The sequence below is a fragment of the Triturus cristatus genome, chromosome 7, assembly GCF_964204655.1.
Source record: "Triturus cristatus chromosome 7, aTriCri1.1, whole genome shotgun sequence".
Taxonomy (NCBI): Eukaryota; Metazoa; Chordata; class Amphibia; order Caudata; family Salamandridae; genus Triturus; species Triturus cristatus.
The window spans coordinates 821,960,203-821,977,074 of NC_140590.1; the positions used below are offsets into that span (position 1 = coordinate 821,960,203).

At 47.0% G+C, this 16,872-nt stretch overlaps 1 protein-coding gene across 2 annotated transcripts in view; it reads left to right on the plus strand.

Annotated features, from left to right (window-relative positions):
- LOC146810665 (vascular endothelial growth factor C-like) overlaps window positions 1–13,638 on the plus strand; it is a 78,980-nt gene extending 65,342 nt beyond the window's left edge. For both annotated transcript variants that reach the window (XM_085617733.1, XM_085617734.1), the window contains exon 7: window positions 11,983–13,638. In XM_085617733.1, coding sequence (XP_085473859.1) covers window positions 11,983–12,097 — 115 coding nt within the window. In that variant the 3' untranslated portion in view covers window positions 12,098–13,638. The remainder of the gene's footprint in view (window positions 1–11,982) is intronic.
- The last annotated feature ends 3,234 nt before the right edge of the window (window positions 13,639–16,872 follow it).

A 16,872-nucleotide genomic window follows, 5' to 3' on the forward strand; every position in this document is an offset into this window, starting at 1 on the left:
GGATGGGTATGCCCAGACGTGGGTCCCGTGCTCTCTACGCCACTGTAGTCAAGCTATCCTGGCTGATGACGGCTGATAGCCAGAAACCGGTCCTAGGATGCTTGATTCCGGTCCGGGGAAGACATGGCTTGGCAGTTCGGGCTGGACTGTTCCCATGAGGCACAGGGTCAAGACTGATTTGCATATGGCCATGTCTGAACTGGGGTGGCGTAGTGGGCAAAAGAACGATGGATTTAACCCAGATCTCTTGACTGGGGGAGAATGTCTGCATTGTCAGCATTCCGTCCATCATTTGTTTGTTGTAACGCTTTTCGCCCTAAGTGGGATGGGTATGCCCAGACGTGGGTCCCGTGCTCTCTAAGCCACTGTAGTCAAGCTATCCTGTCTGATGACGGCTGATAGCCAGAAACCGGTCCTAGGATGCTTGATTCCGGTCCAGGGAAGACATGGCTTGGCAGTTCGGGCTGGACTGTTCCCATGAGGCACAGGGTCAAGACTGATTTGCATATGGCCATGTCTGAACTGGGGTGGCGTAGTGGGCAAAAGAACGATGGATTTAACCCAGATCTCTTGACTGGGGGAGAATGTCTGCATTGTCAGCATTCCGTCCATCATTTGTTTGTTGTAACGCTTTTCGCCCTAAGTGGGATGGGTACGCCCAGACGTGGGTCCCGTGCTCTCTACGCCACTGTAGTCAAGCTATCCTGGCTGATGACGGCTGATAGCCAGAAACCGGTCCTAGGATGCTTGATTCCGGTCCAGGGAAGACATGGCTTGGCAGTTCGGGCTGGACTGTTCCCATGAGGCACAGGGTCAAGACTGATTTGCATATGGCCATGTCTGAACTGGGGTGGCGTAGTGGGCAAAAGAACGATGGATTTAACCCAGATCTCTTGACTGGGGGAGAATGTCTGCATTGTCAGCATTCCGTCCATCATTTGTTTGTTGTAACGCTTTTCGCCCTAAGTGGGATGGGTATGCCCAGACGTGGGTCCCGTGCTCTCTACGCCACTGTAGTCAAGCTATCCTGGCTGATGACGGCTGATAGCCAGAAACCGGTCCTAGGATGCTTGATTCCGGTCCAGGGAAGACATGGCTTGGCAGTTCGGGCTGGACTGTTCCCATGAGGCACAGGGTCAAGACTGATTTGCATATGGCCATGTCTGAACTGGGGTGGCGTAGTGGGCAAAAGAACGATGGATTTAACCCAGATCTCTTGACTGGGGGAGAATGTCTGCATTGTCAGCATTCCGTCCATCATTTGTTTGTTGTAACGCTTTTCGCCCTAAGTGGGATGGGTATGCCCGGACGTGGGTCCCGTGCTCTCTACGCCACTGTAGTCAAGCTATCCTGGCTGATGACGGCTGATAGCCAGAAACCGGTCCTAGGATGCTTGATTCCGGTCCAGGGAAGACATGGCTTGGCAGTTCGGGCTGGACTGTTCCCATGAGGCACAGGGTCAAGACTGATTTGCATATGGCCATGTCTGAACTGGGGTGGCGTAGTGGGCAAAAGAACGATGGATTTAACCCAGATCTCTTGACTGGGGGAGAATGTCTGCATTGTCAGCATTCCGTCCATCATTTGTTTGTTGTAACGCTTTTCGCCCTAAGTGGGATGGGTATGCCCAGACGTGGGTCCCGTGCTCTCTACGCCACTGTAGTCAAGCTATCCTGGCTGATGACGGCTGATAGCCAGAAACCGGTCCTAGGATGCTTGATTCCGGTCCAGGGAAGACATGGCTTGGTAGTTCGGGCTGGACTGTCCCCATGAGGCACAGGGTCAAGACTGATTTGCATATGGCCATGTCTGAACTGGGGTGGCGTAGTGGGCAAAAGAACGATGGATTTAACCCAGATCTCTTGACTGGGGGAGAATGTCTGCATTGTCAGCATTCCGTCCATCATTTGTTTGTTGTAATGCTTGGGAAGTCAAGGCATTTTTACAACGGGTTTCTAGCTCTTCAGTGTTAATGTTTCTGAGGTTCCTTTTCCAGTGCTTCATTTTCATGGGTAGGTCCCTCTTCTGGGACAACCCCCTTTCAATAATGAAGAAGATGCAGTAGTGGTCAGACCAGTCACATGGGATAATGGAATCACATGTGATGGTGTTTCCTTTGGATATGATAAGGTCCAGAGTTTCACCCTAGTTATGAGTTGGGCTGTCACAGAATTGTATCAGCTCATTATCCAATAGGAAGGATTTTAGAAAGTTCACTTCGTGATCATTTTGGTTAGACCAGTGGAAGTTGAAGTCTCCCAGGAAGATTTGGGACACTAAAGGGTTGCATTGGATGAAATGATTTGAGGACAGGGAAGTATTTGCTAGATATGTTGATGCATAGATATTTGTTGGAGGTTGGAGTGGTGGTTTCTCATTGTGAAACCAAGAATGTATATCGGTGTATGGAAGCTATTCCTCCACCCTGTTTCATAGATCTGTCCAGATGAATTATGTCATGACTAGGTGGGACTAGAAGGTCAAGGATATGGGTGGAAGAGCAATGTAGCCAGGTTCCCGTGAGGATGATATCAAGCTCGTTAGTTAGGATGAGATCATAGATATCAGGGGCATGTTTACTAGCTAATCTGCAGTTTAGTTAGCATTTCAATTTGTCAGTCAAGTGGGAGGTAGGAGTCTGAAGGATGTTAACACGCTTGAGGTTGTCACGATTTATACCTCTGAGATTGTGGGAGGGTTCTCTGTACGGGTTAGCGTGAATGGCTTGGATTTGACCCAGTAGGGTCTTATCAGTGTCTAATGGGTGAGAATAAGAGAGGAGTAGATCACGGATATCGCTGATCGATACATCAGCCTTCAGTCTTTTGGGGCAGGAGGAGGCATTTGGGAGGGGTAAAGATTTAGAGGTATGGTGAAAGGTGTGCGTGTCAAGGGCAGGAACTGGGCCTGTATGGTCGAAGGGTCAGGTCCCTAGGGTACTAAAAGTTCTGAGCATGGGAGATGTTCGATAGTGATGGCTTTCAATTCCAGGAGTTCATCCATGAGAAGGAGCAGGTGGATAGAGATCTCATCAAGACGAGTAGCCCAGACTGAGTGTTGGTTAAGGGTTGTGTGAAGAGTTCCAACGGAGGGGTGAGGCCTTGAGTGATAGCTGAAGGGTCAGAGGCGGCAAGTGAGTCAATGAGGTCTTGTGGAGTACCAATTAGCATGGAGAGAGGAGCCGGGGTTTGGGGGAGGGGGCAGATGGGATGTGGGTGAAGATAGGTTGATTGGGTTGGGCGGGATAGGTTCCATGAAGGGCGGTAGCCTGGACTCAGACTCGCCTGAGGGCTTGTTAGGATAGATCATGTAGGGAAGTTCACCAGGAGAGAAAAAGTGGTGGAGCGAGAGAGTTTACCCCAGCAGAGAAGTAAAAGTCTGAGATAAGTGTTTTAGGTTGGGTTTTGAGTAACTGATGTCTGTGCTTTTTGGGTGCATTTTTAGGGAGGTTAGTTAATAGTGAAGGCATGGAGAACGGCGGGATCAAACCTTATATCCATTCTGTGAGGGGCCATGGTGAATTCTTTTGAGGCATGAATCAAATTTAAGAGCTCTTAAGCGAGTTGACAGTGAAGAGCTTCGAGAGGGAGATCCTCAGTATGAAATTTGGCCACTAGAGAGAGCTCTATGTTGAGAATGACTCAAGGACTTCTTATTGTTTCTCTGCGTGAGTCAGGACTGGTCAGTAATCAAAGTTGTGTGGAGATGCCAGGTATACAGGGCTGAAAGACACTGCACATAAAGGTGAGACACTCCTAGTTCACAGGGTGACCGGCATTAGGGTTTGTAAAAGTTTTGATGTTGTTAGGCGTTAACAATGCAAGTAAGGATCTTGTTACAGGGAGGAGGGTGGATCAGAGCTCCACTCTAAGATGGCTGACACGGTAGTAGAAACAGGATGGAGACTGTGCTGAAGAGGCAAAAATTAATCTTTTTTCTAGTGCTTCTGTTGCGCTAATACAACATAAAAACAAAATAATAAGTGCTATATATTATGGACAAAACTAAGCATGAAGATGGAAGAAGTATTGGATCGCATCGATTGTGTGTTCCTCTGCTTAAAAAAAGAAGAAAAAAAACTGTATAGCCAAGAGATATGCATAGCGGGGGCGGGGGGGCACAAGATTAATGCTGCTAGCAAGGGGTCAGATGCGCTCGGTAATCAGCTGGCACCGTTCGCGTCAGTGGATCACCTCACCGAACACCGCTCCAGACTGCCCTTGAGCAGGCCCCTCCCGGTAGAGCAGGATGGAGCAGGATGCAGGGCATTGGTCAAGGGATGTGGAGGGAAGGTCCAACCCACTCATCCCACAACAGTGTTTAAAATGGTGGGCTCCTTCACCTGCGCCCCAAAGTCCAGAGCTCCAAGTGAGTACAGAGCATGCGATGCCGCCACCCTCCACAACCCGAGGCTAGACCCAATGGCTGGAGGCCCACAGATCAGCTGCAGCCATCAGGATCCACAGCGGCTCAGCAGAACAGTGTCAGGCGAGGTAGTAGGGTTCCGTCCTGATAGCGAGGAATCGGGTGTTGATAGAGCATCAAGTTGCCATCGACACTGTGTTGAAGGTAGGTGAAGGCGTTTTTTCCTTCAAATTTTCATTCTGGGAGAAACAGAGTACGGCTAAACAGGGATATTCTTAACAAGCATTTACAATGCAATGGTCTCGGCATTGTTAAAGTTAGAGCTATTGGCATTGCTCATGACATTATTTTTGTTTATGTTTTTAAAACATTTAAAGAAACGGCATGGTTATTTACAATGTCAATAGCTTAATCTCTCTCAAATGCGAGACCTATTGCATTTGCACCCACACACAGAGCCACACACAAAGCCAACCACACACACAGAGCCACCCACACAGAGCCACCTACGCTAGCCGAGACCTTAAAAGGGCCACAGTCAACTCTTCCGAAATGCAACTTCACATACACGTAATAAAAATGTTCCACGCCGCTACTTACTACCCAATTGGTGTATGTGTAAACCATATAAAGAACGCTGGGACCTCATGGCGCTATAGAACTTCATTGCTACCCAGAGCCCAGAAGGATGAGCGGCTGAGAGGCCCCGTCAGGATTTCAACTCCCGGTGGATGCATTCGCCCACTGAGCTCCGTGCCCCCGCCGTAGATGAAGGCCCGTGCAAGGTTCCCATAGGCACTTGCAGGGTTCCCATTGACCCCGCATAGGGTTCCTAAAGGCAGGTGGGTTCCGAGCATTAATACTGTGCTCCGGGCCTGAGCCGCGGCTCTTCGAGCGTCTGTGCCCGGAGCCAAAGGGGTGGAGGACGGAAGAGGGGGGGAGCCCTCACCCCTCATCCAAGCCAACAACTACACACAGTGTCACCCCTGAGGTAAGGGCGGTCACGAAGAGCACAAGCACGCGCGCACGTGCTCATGCGCACCCAGCGCCGGAACAAGGGGCCCCAGATTAAAAGAGGGAGCATTTCACGACTTGAGCTTTGGAACTATCCAGTGAAAGTATGCTTTTGGGGTTTAAAAAGTACACATATTCGCACCGTAACGTGAACTAGATGCAAACGTGGATTCGTTGTAGTGAGAAAATGACAACAATGAAGTTCTCTTTGCCCGAAGCCCTTTTTAACGTGAGGGGACCGCAGCAGGTGGGAGCCCCCCCCTTCATCTCAGAGACTCCCTATTTAACATAGCGCCTACTGTGCTGACTTCAAGCGGCTAGGCGGGCTCGTACACTGCTGGACGTGGTGCAAACAGTATGGAGGCGCTGCTAACCAACTCACAGGGGCTCATTTCATCGCCCTCGGAAGGCTGAAAGGCTGGCCTTCAGGTCACACCGACAGACGTGTTAATGTAGTGTGCTCTTGCAGGATGCAGGCTCGCACGTACGTGCACACTCCCCCAACACCCGTCCATGCGCTCTGAGCACGCGCATCTGTCACTCGTCTGAAGAAAGGTGCGAGAGGAGATGGGGCACAAGGGTGCTTGGGGCCCTACGCAAGGACACTTCAGGCCATTTCTTGCCATCTGGGGCACTTTGTGGCCACAAGTGGTCGCCACAAGGCAGCTGCCTACAGTGTCCTGAACGTCTCATAGGCCATGCTACTTGCACGTGTAACTAACGCACACAACCGCACACACTAAGAAATACACTCACACAAATTCAGACACAGTAGGAAATACACAAACTCAGACACACTAGGAAATACACACACACAGGAGCCCGGGCAAGCAACTGGAGCAAGGAGGCAGCCAGCCAGGGAGGGGGTTATGGAGGGCTGGAGTGGTGGAGCGAGGGGAGGCGTGTGTGCAGGGGGCAGTGTCTCCTGCAGTATAAGCCACTGTGAGAACACCTCCAAAAACTGAGCCAGCTTTAAAAAAAACTCTGTATCACTACAATGCGGCATCCCTCACCATGAACCAGTTGAAACTGGAGGCGGCCTGAATCAGAGTGAGTGAGTGAGTGAATAGAAGTCAGGGAGCTGAATGCCAGCCAGAGGTCAACGAAAAAGTAGTGAATTGTGATTGAAAGGGGAGAGAATTGGTGAAACCAGAATACAAATCAATGCCTCTCAGATCAACAGCAGCACATGTGAAGCAAGTACAAGAGCTTTAACAACAAAAATAAAATACGGAACAATGAAAGTGACTACAAAGAAGAAGCCCAAGTATTTTCAGTAAAGAGGGGGGATTTGGTTCCTGCTTGTTGGCACAGACTTTCAGGTAAGTGACCGTGGGTAGAAGGTTCTAAACACCTTCAGACTTTAGCTTTCCCATGGCAGATCTGCACTCTACGCTGTGGGGGGGGGGGGGGGGGGGGGGGGGGGGTTGGGACGAGGGGGGAGGGGAGGTGCAATTTTGGAATGGAAAAAAACACTTGATTTTGCCACAGATGTACTGTATAGTAAAAGAGCACAGAAACACCTAGCACGTTACAGACTATTCAGAAGAAGAGATTTCACAAAGAAGAGTGAAATTCATTATTTAAAAACAACTATACAGCTTTATTCCTATTTACAATGCAATGGTCTCGGCAATATTATAGGTAGAGCTATTGGTATTGCTTATTATTTTTTTATCATTTTTGTATCCTTAAATAAATGGCATTGTCATTTCTATTGGCATTAGCTTTTTTTTTGCATATGTGATACCTATTGCATTAGCAGAGAGAGAGTGAGGTAGTGAGATAGAGAGAGTGAGGTATTGAAATGTGATAGAGATAGAAATAGATAGTGATGTAGTGATAGAGAGTGAGGTAGTGAGATAGAGAGAGAGTGAAGTTTTTAAGTAGTGTGTTAGAGTGAGAGATAGTTACTGTGGTAGTGATATTGTGTTGCTGTGAGAAAGAGAGTTGAGTAGTGAGTTAGCGAGTGAGGTAGAGAGTTAGTGAGAGAGAGTGTAGTATAGTGAGAGATAGTGAGGTAGTGAGAGATAGTGAGGTAGTGAGAGAGAGAGAGAGAGAGAGAGAGTTAGGGAGAGAGAGTGACGTAGTGAGAGAGCCAACCCCTTATCCATATCTCCCTTATCCATATCTGTGTAAAAAAAAAAAACACAGAAATGCTTAAAGAATGTCCAAGCTCCATAACAAGATGCTGAATAGAAAAAAAAGTGGGGTTTAAATGTATGAGCAGTGTAAAAAAAAACGACCCCAAGTCGGTTTCTAAGAAAGTAAATCAGTTACCAAGTCTGTATTATGACAACTTTGAAAGTGGGTCAGCCCTGCGTTTTACGGTGCAGTAATTAAACTACACAGACCCTCAGTGAAGCATTTTGTTTAGAATACAATGTGTCAGCGGTCAAACGGCGCGCCGAGTGGGCGTGCTCGCGGCACACAGCCGCACATTTTCAGCCCTTTAGTCCCCCGTTGATGGAGATCACATCCATAGATGTGTTTCTGGCCACCTGCTCGGAAATCGGGTGGAGCCGCCGATTCCCAGGGGCCTCCGCGGCCGAGGGCGGACGGGGCTGGGGCGGCATCTGCAGGGACTGGGCTTCTATTAACGCTGCCTCTGACGGGCTAATCCTTTACTTCAGTGGTGCGAGAAAACCGCGCTCCGCTTCCACCTGTTGCGGGGCCTCAGCCTCAGAGCCGCTGCATGTGTCACCCAGTCATGGCGGGTCCCGGCCGTGGTTACTGATTAAGATACAGGGCCTAACTAGGCAGGCAGCGCGCTAGAGCAACAGCAAGAAGATCCTCACGGCCAGACGATAGCAAAAAAATGGCGGATGGAAGCTTCAAAACTTTTTCGGATTCGGGGGCGTGTTCCTGCTGTTCTAAAAAGGGCGTGGCTAAAAAGTGGTAAGACCAGCACGGAACACGCCCCCGAATCTGAAAAAGACGGAGCCTATTTGGAGGGACGGCTCTCTCCTCCAATGGCTGGCCTCCGTTTAGGAAGCCAGCCAATGGAGGAGAGCCAAAAAGAGAGGCGGGCTAAAGAGCCACTCTCAGAAACATAAGATCTCCGGACTTCCGGTTCTGCCTTCGGCAGACCGGATGGTCCCTCGACCTAAAAAGAATACTGGCCCACGCCACTTGAACTGAGTGCGCAAAGCTACTACCTGGAATTTCTTAAAACTTCAAAACCAATGCACTTCTCCCAGTATACTACTATTATGCGTAACCCAACCTCGGTATCTTTATCACTGTGCACAACTCCAACAAATCCCCTAATTTGTAATAACTGGGAAGAGAGACGTAGGGCTAAGGAGCGCTGACGACTGAACCACTTAGGTGCGGTACTGAGGAAACTGCCTTAAAGTGTGAACCCTTTCCAACCCAGTCACCAAGTAAAAGGGAATGTCAGTTTAATCATTTCGAGCGCAATATATTGCAAAATATTCCTCGGAGCTAGGTGTTAAAAATATCAGTTGTTGATATTTTTGCCAGCACTTCATTGGGTCCTGCCGACTCCGCCTGGCGTGATTTCTATCGCTGCACGATGTCTGCCAAGGGGGAGGGGTGAGTGGGTTGGTACATATTATAAGGGGCCAGGCGGTGTCACTGAGTCGTGCACGGCAATATGCGCTGTGTGGAACATCCTCCAGGGGACCCAAATCAGGAACTCCCCGGTATACTCCATGCCTTGTTGCTCCTTACCCCCGCCTCACTCACCTGTCAAAACCGGAAACCAGCAGGCCGCTAACGGACATATACACGCCACTTCCTACTTCTGACAGAACGCTTCCACTGCAGTTAAAGTGCGTGTTGAACACGCGGAAGTTAAACTGCTTTACTGAACCCATGGGCCATATCGACATAGAAGAAGGACAAGGCTCGCTTCACCAAACCGTCAGTAATATCTTTTAAATAGATTCTCAATTTTCAGATGATTTCTTAAAATGAAACTTTAAGGTCGGTCCTGTTTGGAATCAAATACTCTTAGGTATTATTCAGAAATCAAATGAAAACACATTGTTCTTAAAATACATACGTCAAGTAATTGAAATTTTTTAAATACTAAGAATGCTAATTAGATTACTAACAGTCGGAGACGTTATTTTAAAAAAGTGTGCGTTAAAAAAGTGCATTAGAAACATATTACCACAATTGGAACAACCCCTTTTCCAAGATGGTCGTCGCATCGACCTGTAATTTAACTGCACAGTCTAGTTTCTAAAATATGTCGCGTATTGAGACACTTCAAGGGACACCAGGGAAACAGAAAACTCAACAGGCACTTCCCTAGCAGCGAGGAGAGAGGTGAAGGAAGATAAACAAGCACACTACCCCGATACTACACACACCACTGCCTTTCTCCGAGGCGAAGCAGAAATGCCTCGGAGAAAGGCAGCGGCGCTTTCGGATTCGGGGGCGTGTTCTCCTCTTGCCATTGGCTGGAGGAGATAATTAGAAAAGTCGCAAAAAACACGCCCCCGAATCCGAAAAGGACGGGGCCTGTTCGGAGAGACGAACCTCTTCTCCAATGGCTGGCCAGCATTCAAGAGGCCAGCCAATGGAGAAGAGGGGAGAAGAGGGGCGGGTTCAAGCCCCTCTTCTCCAAGTCATTAAATCTCGGAGCGAGACTGCGCAAGCGCAGCCTTCGAGCCGAGACCTAAAAAGGTGACCCCCAGTTCAGGAGCCTCTCACAGGCTCGACTCTCCTTAGACATTTCTCTCCGGCGGCCATCTTAGACATGTTATAACCTACTGGCAGTCACCAAGTTGTTAGTAGGCAGTTTTAGATAGGACCTAGTTTCCATAGGAAAATCATTTATTGTTTTGCTAATAACTTTTGCACCGTTTGACGAATCTTCACAAAACTTTCATAACTAGAGTGCCAATCAATTCAGCAGAGTGATTTGTGGGGTCCAAGAAAAAGGGTGGTCCAAAATGCATTTTCCCCATGCAATTTCCCATAGGGATTCTAGACAAGACTACAGCCTGAACCGCTGAATGGAATTACACCAAATTTAGCAGAAAACTGGATCTTGGTCCAGAAAGAGTGCTTTGTGAAATTTTGAATAAATCCATTCAGTAGTTTTTAAGTAATTTTAAAAAAAAGATTTATGTATATCAAGCAGAAGGTCTGTGTATCTGACAGATTGCATGATGAGACCTGATTGGCTGCCACCACTTTAACCAGAAAGAGGTGGTAGCCGTCTTGGATTCCGGACTTGGTATGAGTCCCAAGTAAAATGAAAAAAAAACACTAGGGGACACGGGAGGAATGCTCTGACCTCCTAGGCCTGGTCATGGGGCCAAAAAAGTTTTTTTTTTTATGTTGCCACAAATTTGTGGAAGAGCCGTGGCAATATTTGGAGAAAAAAAATGTGCTTGTTTTTCACCCTGGGTGGGCCAGGTCCCGGGGAGTTAACTGTTTATGTTATTATGGGAAGGGAGGTGAACATGGCTTCTGTCCCCAGGCCAATTTCAGCCGGGTACCCCATCCCTGGGGCCAACCAGATATTTAGAAGGGGAGGAAGGCTGCACTGCTCCCCGCCCCGGGCCAATTTCAGTCCCGGCTCCCCTTCCCCAGGGTCTGGCCTTAGTAAGATGTGGAAGGGAGCCCAGCTAAAGTCAATAAGGGGGAGGGGGTATGCAGTACCCCTCTCCAGGTTATTTCAACGAGGATATGGTAGGTGCCTTTTGTGGGCATCAGGGCACCCACCCATTCTTGGCAGGGCCCTGGGGGATAGGGTCCCTGGCTCTGAAATTGGCCAGAGGAAGGGGGCCACACGGCTCCCTCTGCTTTTGTTAGTAGTTGGCCAGCCTCTGGTGGATAGCGGAGCGAAATCGGCCTGGGGAGGGGCCTGCGTACCTCAGCCCCCTTATTAACTTTAGACAGGCCCCAGGTGATGGCGTTCCTGGGGCAGAAATCAGCACAGAAGGAGGGCCTCATGACATCTATGACATGATTGATAATATCAGTGAAACATTTGCAATACAATGTTTGGTGAGAAAACTGGGCATGGTGGGGGCGCAAGTTAGTTATCTTAGAGCAAGAGTTATAGTTACTTGAGATAACTAACTATAACTGCTGAACTTCTATGGTTTTTTGTCTGTAAAATCTGAACCTAACTATAATATCCCTGTAACCTTCAGTCAGATATATATATATATATATGTAGGAGAAAAATCCTTCAGACTGAAGCCGAAATCCCGCTGTGCTTTTACAGTGCCAGCAAAAGAACTAACGCGTCTTTAGTACACATTCGTGCAGCACACAAGTTGTTATAACAACCTGCCTTAGGAGGGCACGCTGGTGGGATGGTGTTGGATTTAAAAGTATGGAATTAATGTCCACAATATTCTGACATACAATTGCTCCTTTCTGCTGGGGAAGTTGATGTATTTAACATACTTTAAAGGCTTGTATTTGTCAAAATAAGATCCCCAAGAAGAAGTTTAGTTGTGCTTCTTTTGCCTGCTTTCTCACCATTTATGACCGCAGTAGAAATTATTTTCTTCCTGTTTTGATGTACAGTTCAGTGTTGTTGAACGTTTGAAACACTATTTAAAAGGTCTACGGCGGTTCTAATAAAAGTCCCTTTATGTGTCCGGCCAGCTGCTACAGGTTACCTTGCCCAAGAAGGAGGCCACGATGTCTGGACAACTATTACTATAGTGACTCTGTTTGCTACTGCCTTCCGAAGCACCTGAGAGCCTACGAGCACCTGTGACCGAGCCAGTCATCACCGAGAAAGAAGCTTGGCAGCTCAGGGGACTAAGTCCAGAAAAGGGAGGCCTCATCGTCTACTGGAGTGACCGCATTCCTGTAAATTGGTGCTAAGAGACTAACGTGGCACACTGTGAATCTTTGTCCACATCAACAGATTGACATCTTCAAACGGAGCGGTGCTGGAACACCTTGCTTCTAATTGTGGCAGAATGTTTGTATTATATGGTACCTTTTATAGAATAATGCACACACCTCCAAGAGCAGGACGAGAGTGACCAGACCCAGAGCCCCTCTGATTTCTCGGACAATACTTCTCAGAAGATGGTAAACATCGGAGTTACATTTAATTAAAATTCATCCTGTGCATTTCATCTCTAGTCTGAAAACTTTACCGCTGTTTGAAATAATTTCACTCATTTCAGTTCAAGCACTGAGTGGATCTAAAAGGAAACTGTGACTAGTACACAAGGCATTGACCAGGTGCACATCTACTCAACTCAGATGCATGCTTGTCAGCCATCAAGATCAGCGCCCCTTAGTAGATATACTTAGGCGTGGCAGGGTATAACATTTAAGGGGGAAAATCCCAGATCCTGGAGTCATAGGACCCCACATTTTCGAACGCCACTACTGTACTCTTGTGAGTCAAAGTTGATTTCCTGATGTACCAGAAATTCCTTAAAACCTACCTGTTTTTTCTGTTGTATGAGAGTGATTGCGACCAGCTTGTTCCTTCTCTTACCCTCCTCACAATCCCACTTAGCCTTATATAACTGAAGTGCTCTGAAGAGACTGAAGGCTAGCAGAAGCACTATACAACCCAGAAATAGACAGTACACTTCCAACACAGTCGAGGCCAATAGAGCTGGGTCAAACCATACTACCTGGAGATTAAAGGCAAACGTATGATGTTTTTACATTTCAGGCTTATTCCTACAGCCGCTTTACATTTTGGGAAGAGTGGGAAAATAAGGGTAAAAGCTAAATAGTTGGAAACAGAGAATGTATAGGACTGAAATATATGTGATGGCTTAGAAGATTATATACTATATTGCTAGAAATTAATACATTTCGGATTACCAAAACAAGCATTAGCAAAGCCAATAGGTCTCGCTTTTGGGAGCTATGCCAAAGGTTTTGGCAATATATTACTAAATATACATTGCATATTTTACATAAGTAAAAACTTTAATTCGTTAGTATTTGTAAACTCTGCTTTGGTGCAATTGTTTATTATAATTGGAAGTAAATTTACTAAGCATTGGCAAAGGTGCGGGCCTCTGTGCTAAAAGGCGGAGTTATTGCCTTTTCCAATGCTTTTATGGTACGTGTGAGCTGAGTCGCATTTAGGTGTCCGGATGAGGTCCGATAGTGAGAGGATGTTCATAATGGTGCATTATTGAGAGCTCTGGGACTAAACGCAGTCTGAGTGAGTTGGCCATAACAGTGTTGAGAATACATGCTAATTCAATCTATGGCCTTTCTCCAGTGCGCCCAGTGTGATGGTAACATATGTACCAACTGTAATTACCAATTAAAATGTTTACAACAAAATCATTGTTGTTTCTCATTTATATCAAGCTGCTATCTATCAAGCACTGACAAAGCTTGTCTAAGAGCGAAGTGCTAAGAGGCAGCCAGCAAACATCACTACTAGACATCATACATCGCAGTGCTAGTTTCAATCTCTGCCATTCTCTGTTGCACCCGTCCAGTAGTATTTTTGTCTTCATTTGAGTGAAAATCTTTCATGGGCGCTTGCAGTTGGAGTGCGGAGGGGGGTGCTGTAGCACCACCCAAAATAAACATGCTGGAGTTCAGAAGGTGGATGAGCAATAAGTATGCCTTTAAATTTGGTGTTTATCTTGTTATACTTGCTGTGCGTTCTAAGAGAGGTTATGTTTTCTAACAAATCGCTGCTAATTCCTTTAAAATGTAGAATGGTGTTTACTATTATTTCTTTGACTACAGAATTGGAGATTTTGTAAAGTGAACTACCTGACAGTCTTGCTGTGGTACAGGAAATATGTAGGCCAGGGTGGAGTTTGCGTCGTTGCGCCACGCAGAACTCCAGGAAGTGGTAAAAAAAAACAAAAAAAAACCCCACGCTACGCAGAGTTCTGCGATTTAGTGAGGTATTGCTTGCTTGTCCACCGTAACTGCTGCACAACACAATTTCAATAACTCGCTACCTTCCCCATACCTCTGATGCAATCCTGGACTGAGCTTCTTGATTGACAGGCTTGTAAGATGCCCTTCTTGACTGACAGGCTTGTAGGAGGCACATTGTTATTCAAGACTAATTTGGGGTACCCATTCATGGTGCTTTTCTACTGTGGTGCTTTTTCCCCCTGTAGTCCTACAGAATCCAGTTCCGGTCTTGAGAACTATAACACCGCGATCAGGCAGATGTGGCCAAAAATAAATGCTTCCTCCACTGAGGTGAAGAACACAAACATCACCAAGCCCTCACGTGGTGCTGGTAATCCCAAGATAGTAGGAGGCCGCCATGTGGGCAATGGAAAACAAATAACAGATTGCCGTGCATGACTGAGTTAGCTGACCACCTCAAGCCGTTTACCTCCTCCTCTGCCCACCCCCCAATACCAGCGCACACCTACCTACCGAAGATGAATGAAAAGAATGACTGCAGCGGAGTCGGGGAGCTTGTCTTTCTCGATCCATCTCCGAGACAGGTAAACTGACAGCCTCCTCCCTTATGCCTTTCTCTGCATGGAGTGGGCATGCCACACCCAAGTTGATGAATGAATGAATGAATGAATGAATGAATGAATGAATGATGACATTTATAAAGCGCAGGCTTTCACTCCAATGGAGCATCTTGGCACTGAGGGCTAGTGTCAGAGGAAAATAGTCTCTAATGTCACAGTGTTGGAAGGTTTAGATAAGAGAAAGGGCCAAACTATCTGGAGCTGTAAATATCCAAGTTTTCAATTTTTTCTTAAAGATAGATTCTGTCTGTATAAGTCTCAGGTAAGAGGGTAAGTAGTTCCAGGCTTTAGTTCCTAGAGCAGCCATGGACTTTCCTCCTCTGGACTTCAAACGGAAATGTGGGGGTACTAGCCGATTTTCTTTAGATGATCTCAGATTACGAACAGTTACATGAACTTTTAATCTGGACCTGAGGTACTTAGGGCCACTTTGTTTTACAGCTCTAAAGGTAATCACAAGGATTTTAAAGAGAATTCACTTGTGCATGGGTAACCAGTGGAGGGTTTGAAGAGCCTCAGATGCTGAAGACTCTTTAGGTAAATTCAGTACCATTCGAGCCGCTGCATTTTGCACAGTCTGCAGCCTTTTTTAGAGTACTTTTCTTTATGCCTGCATAGAGACTGTTGCAATAGTCCAATCGTGAAAGGATCGTGGCCACTGCCACGGACTTGCGGGCCGCGGCAGGTAGAAATTCAAATAATTTTTTCAGATTTTTTATCCAATAAAAACAAGTTCCTGCAACCGAAATGGCCTGCTGATGAAAAGAGAGAGGTATCAAATCGTACTCCGAGATTTTTGCAGTGTCGACAGTATTAGAGGGGGGAGGGGTGGGGGGTGGGGGGGTTTGCGTCAGTTGGCCACCACATTTTGGGTGAGAAAATATTACATTTTCCCAACAGCAAAATCTCCGTCTTTTGGCTATTACATTTTAAGTGGTTGATGTTCATCCATTCAAAGACAGCCGAAAGGCAGTGTTGGAAGTTTTCCTCAGCTACAGTTGATTCTTTGTCCAGGGTGAGGATGAGCTGTATATCATCAGCGTAAGATACCGTCTCAATATCAAAGGATGATATTAGCTCAAGCAGGGGTACCATATAAATATTAAAGAGTGAGGGGCTTAGAATCAAGCCTTGAGGTACCCCCGAACACAGCTGCTTCTCAGTTGAGGTATAGCTACCTAGTGTAACTGATTGTCTTCTATTTTCCAAGAAAGACAATAACCAGGTCAGTGCCCTCTGAGAGATCCCTACTTTTCCTAGCTGTTTACCCAAGGCAGCATAGGAGACAGTATCGAATGCGGCTGAAAGATCCAACAGAATCAGTACTGCCATTTTTCCCTGATCAAGTGTGAATTTTAACGTCTCCGCAGTATGTAGCAGCGCTGATTCTGTTGAGAACCCAGCCCTGAAACCTGATTGCCTGGGGTGTAGCACATTATTTAGTAGGAGGAACTCGTTTAATTGCTTGTTTACAAGTTTCTCTGTTATCTTACTTTGGCAGGGTAATAATGAAATAGGTCTAAGGTTTGTCAGAACGGTTGGATCCGTGAGATGTTTCTTCTGAAGAGGTTTAACCAATGCAACCTTCCAGCTGTCTGGTACTACTGCATGTCTAAGTGAAGAGTTAACAATCTGATTAATAATGGGACTAACAGTTTCGATCAGTGCATGTAAAACTTTGGGAGGGCAGGGATCGCCTGGGGAACCTGATTTACAAGACAGGATGGCCAAGTTGATGACATCAGATGTTATGGAGGCAGCCGAACAGCCTATGCCATCAGTGCAGAGGTCTTGCTGCAGCAGCATGGTGTCTGCACATCCTCACGTGTGCCACTGGTGGTTGGGGCTGGAGACTAGCGCTCCAGCTTTTGTGGTGTGTTGCAGCCTGCCAGTTGTCTCCTGTCAAGTGGCTGCAACCACTGAAAGTAGGGGGGAGCGAGTGTGCAACACTGGATGTGCTAGTAAACTCCATTCCACTGAAGTTGTGGAGTTTTTGGCAAACTCCACGTTCCAAGCGGCGCGCCGAGTTGCAAAAACTCTGTGA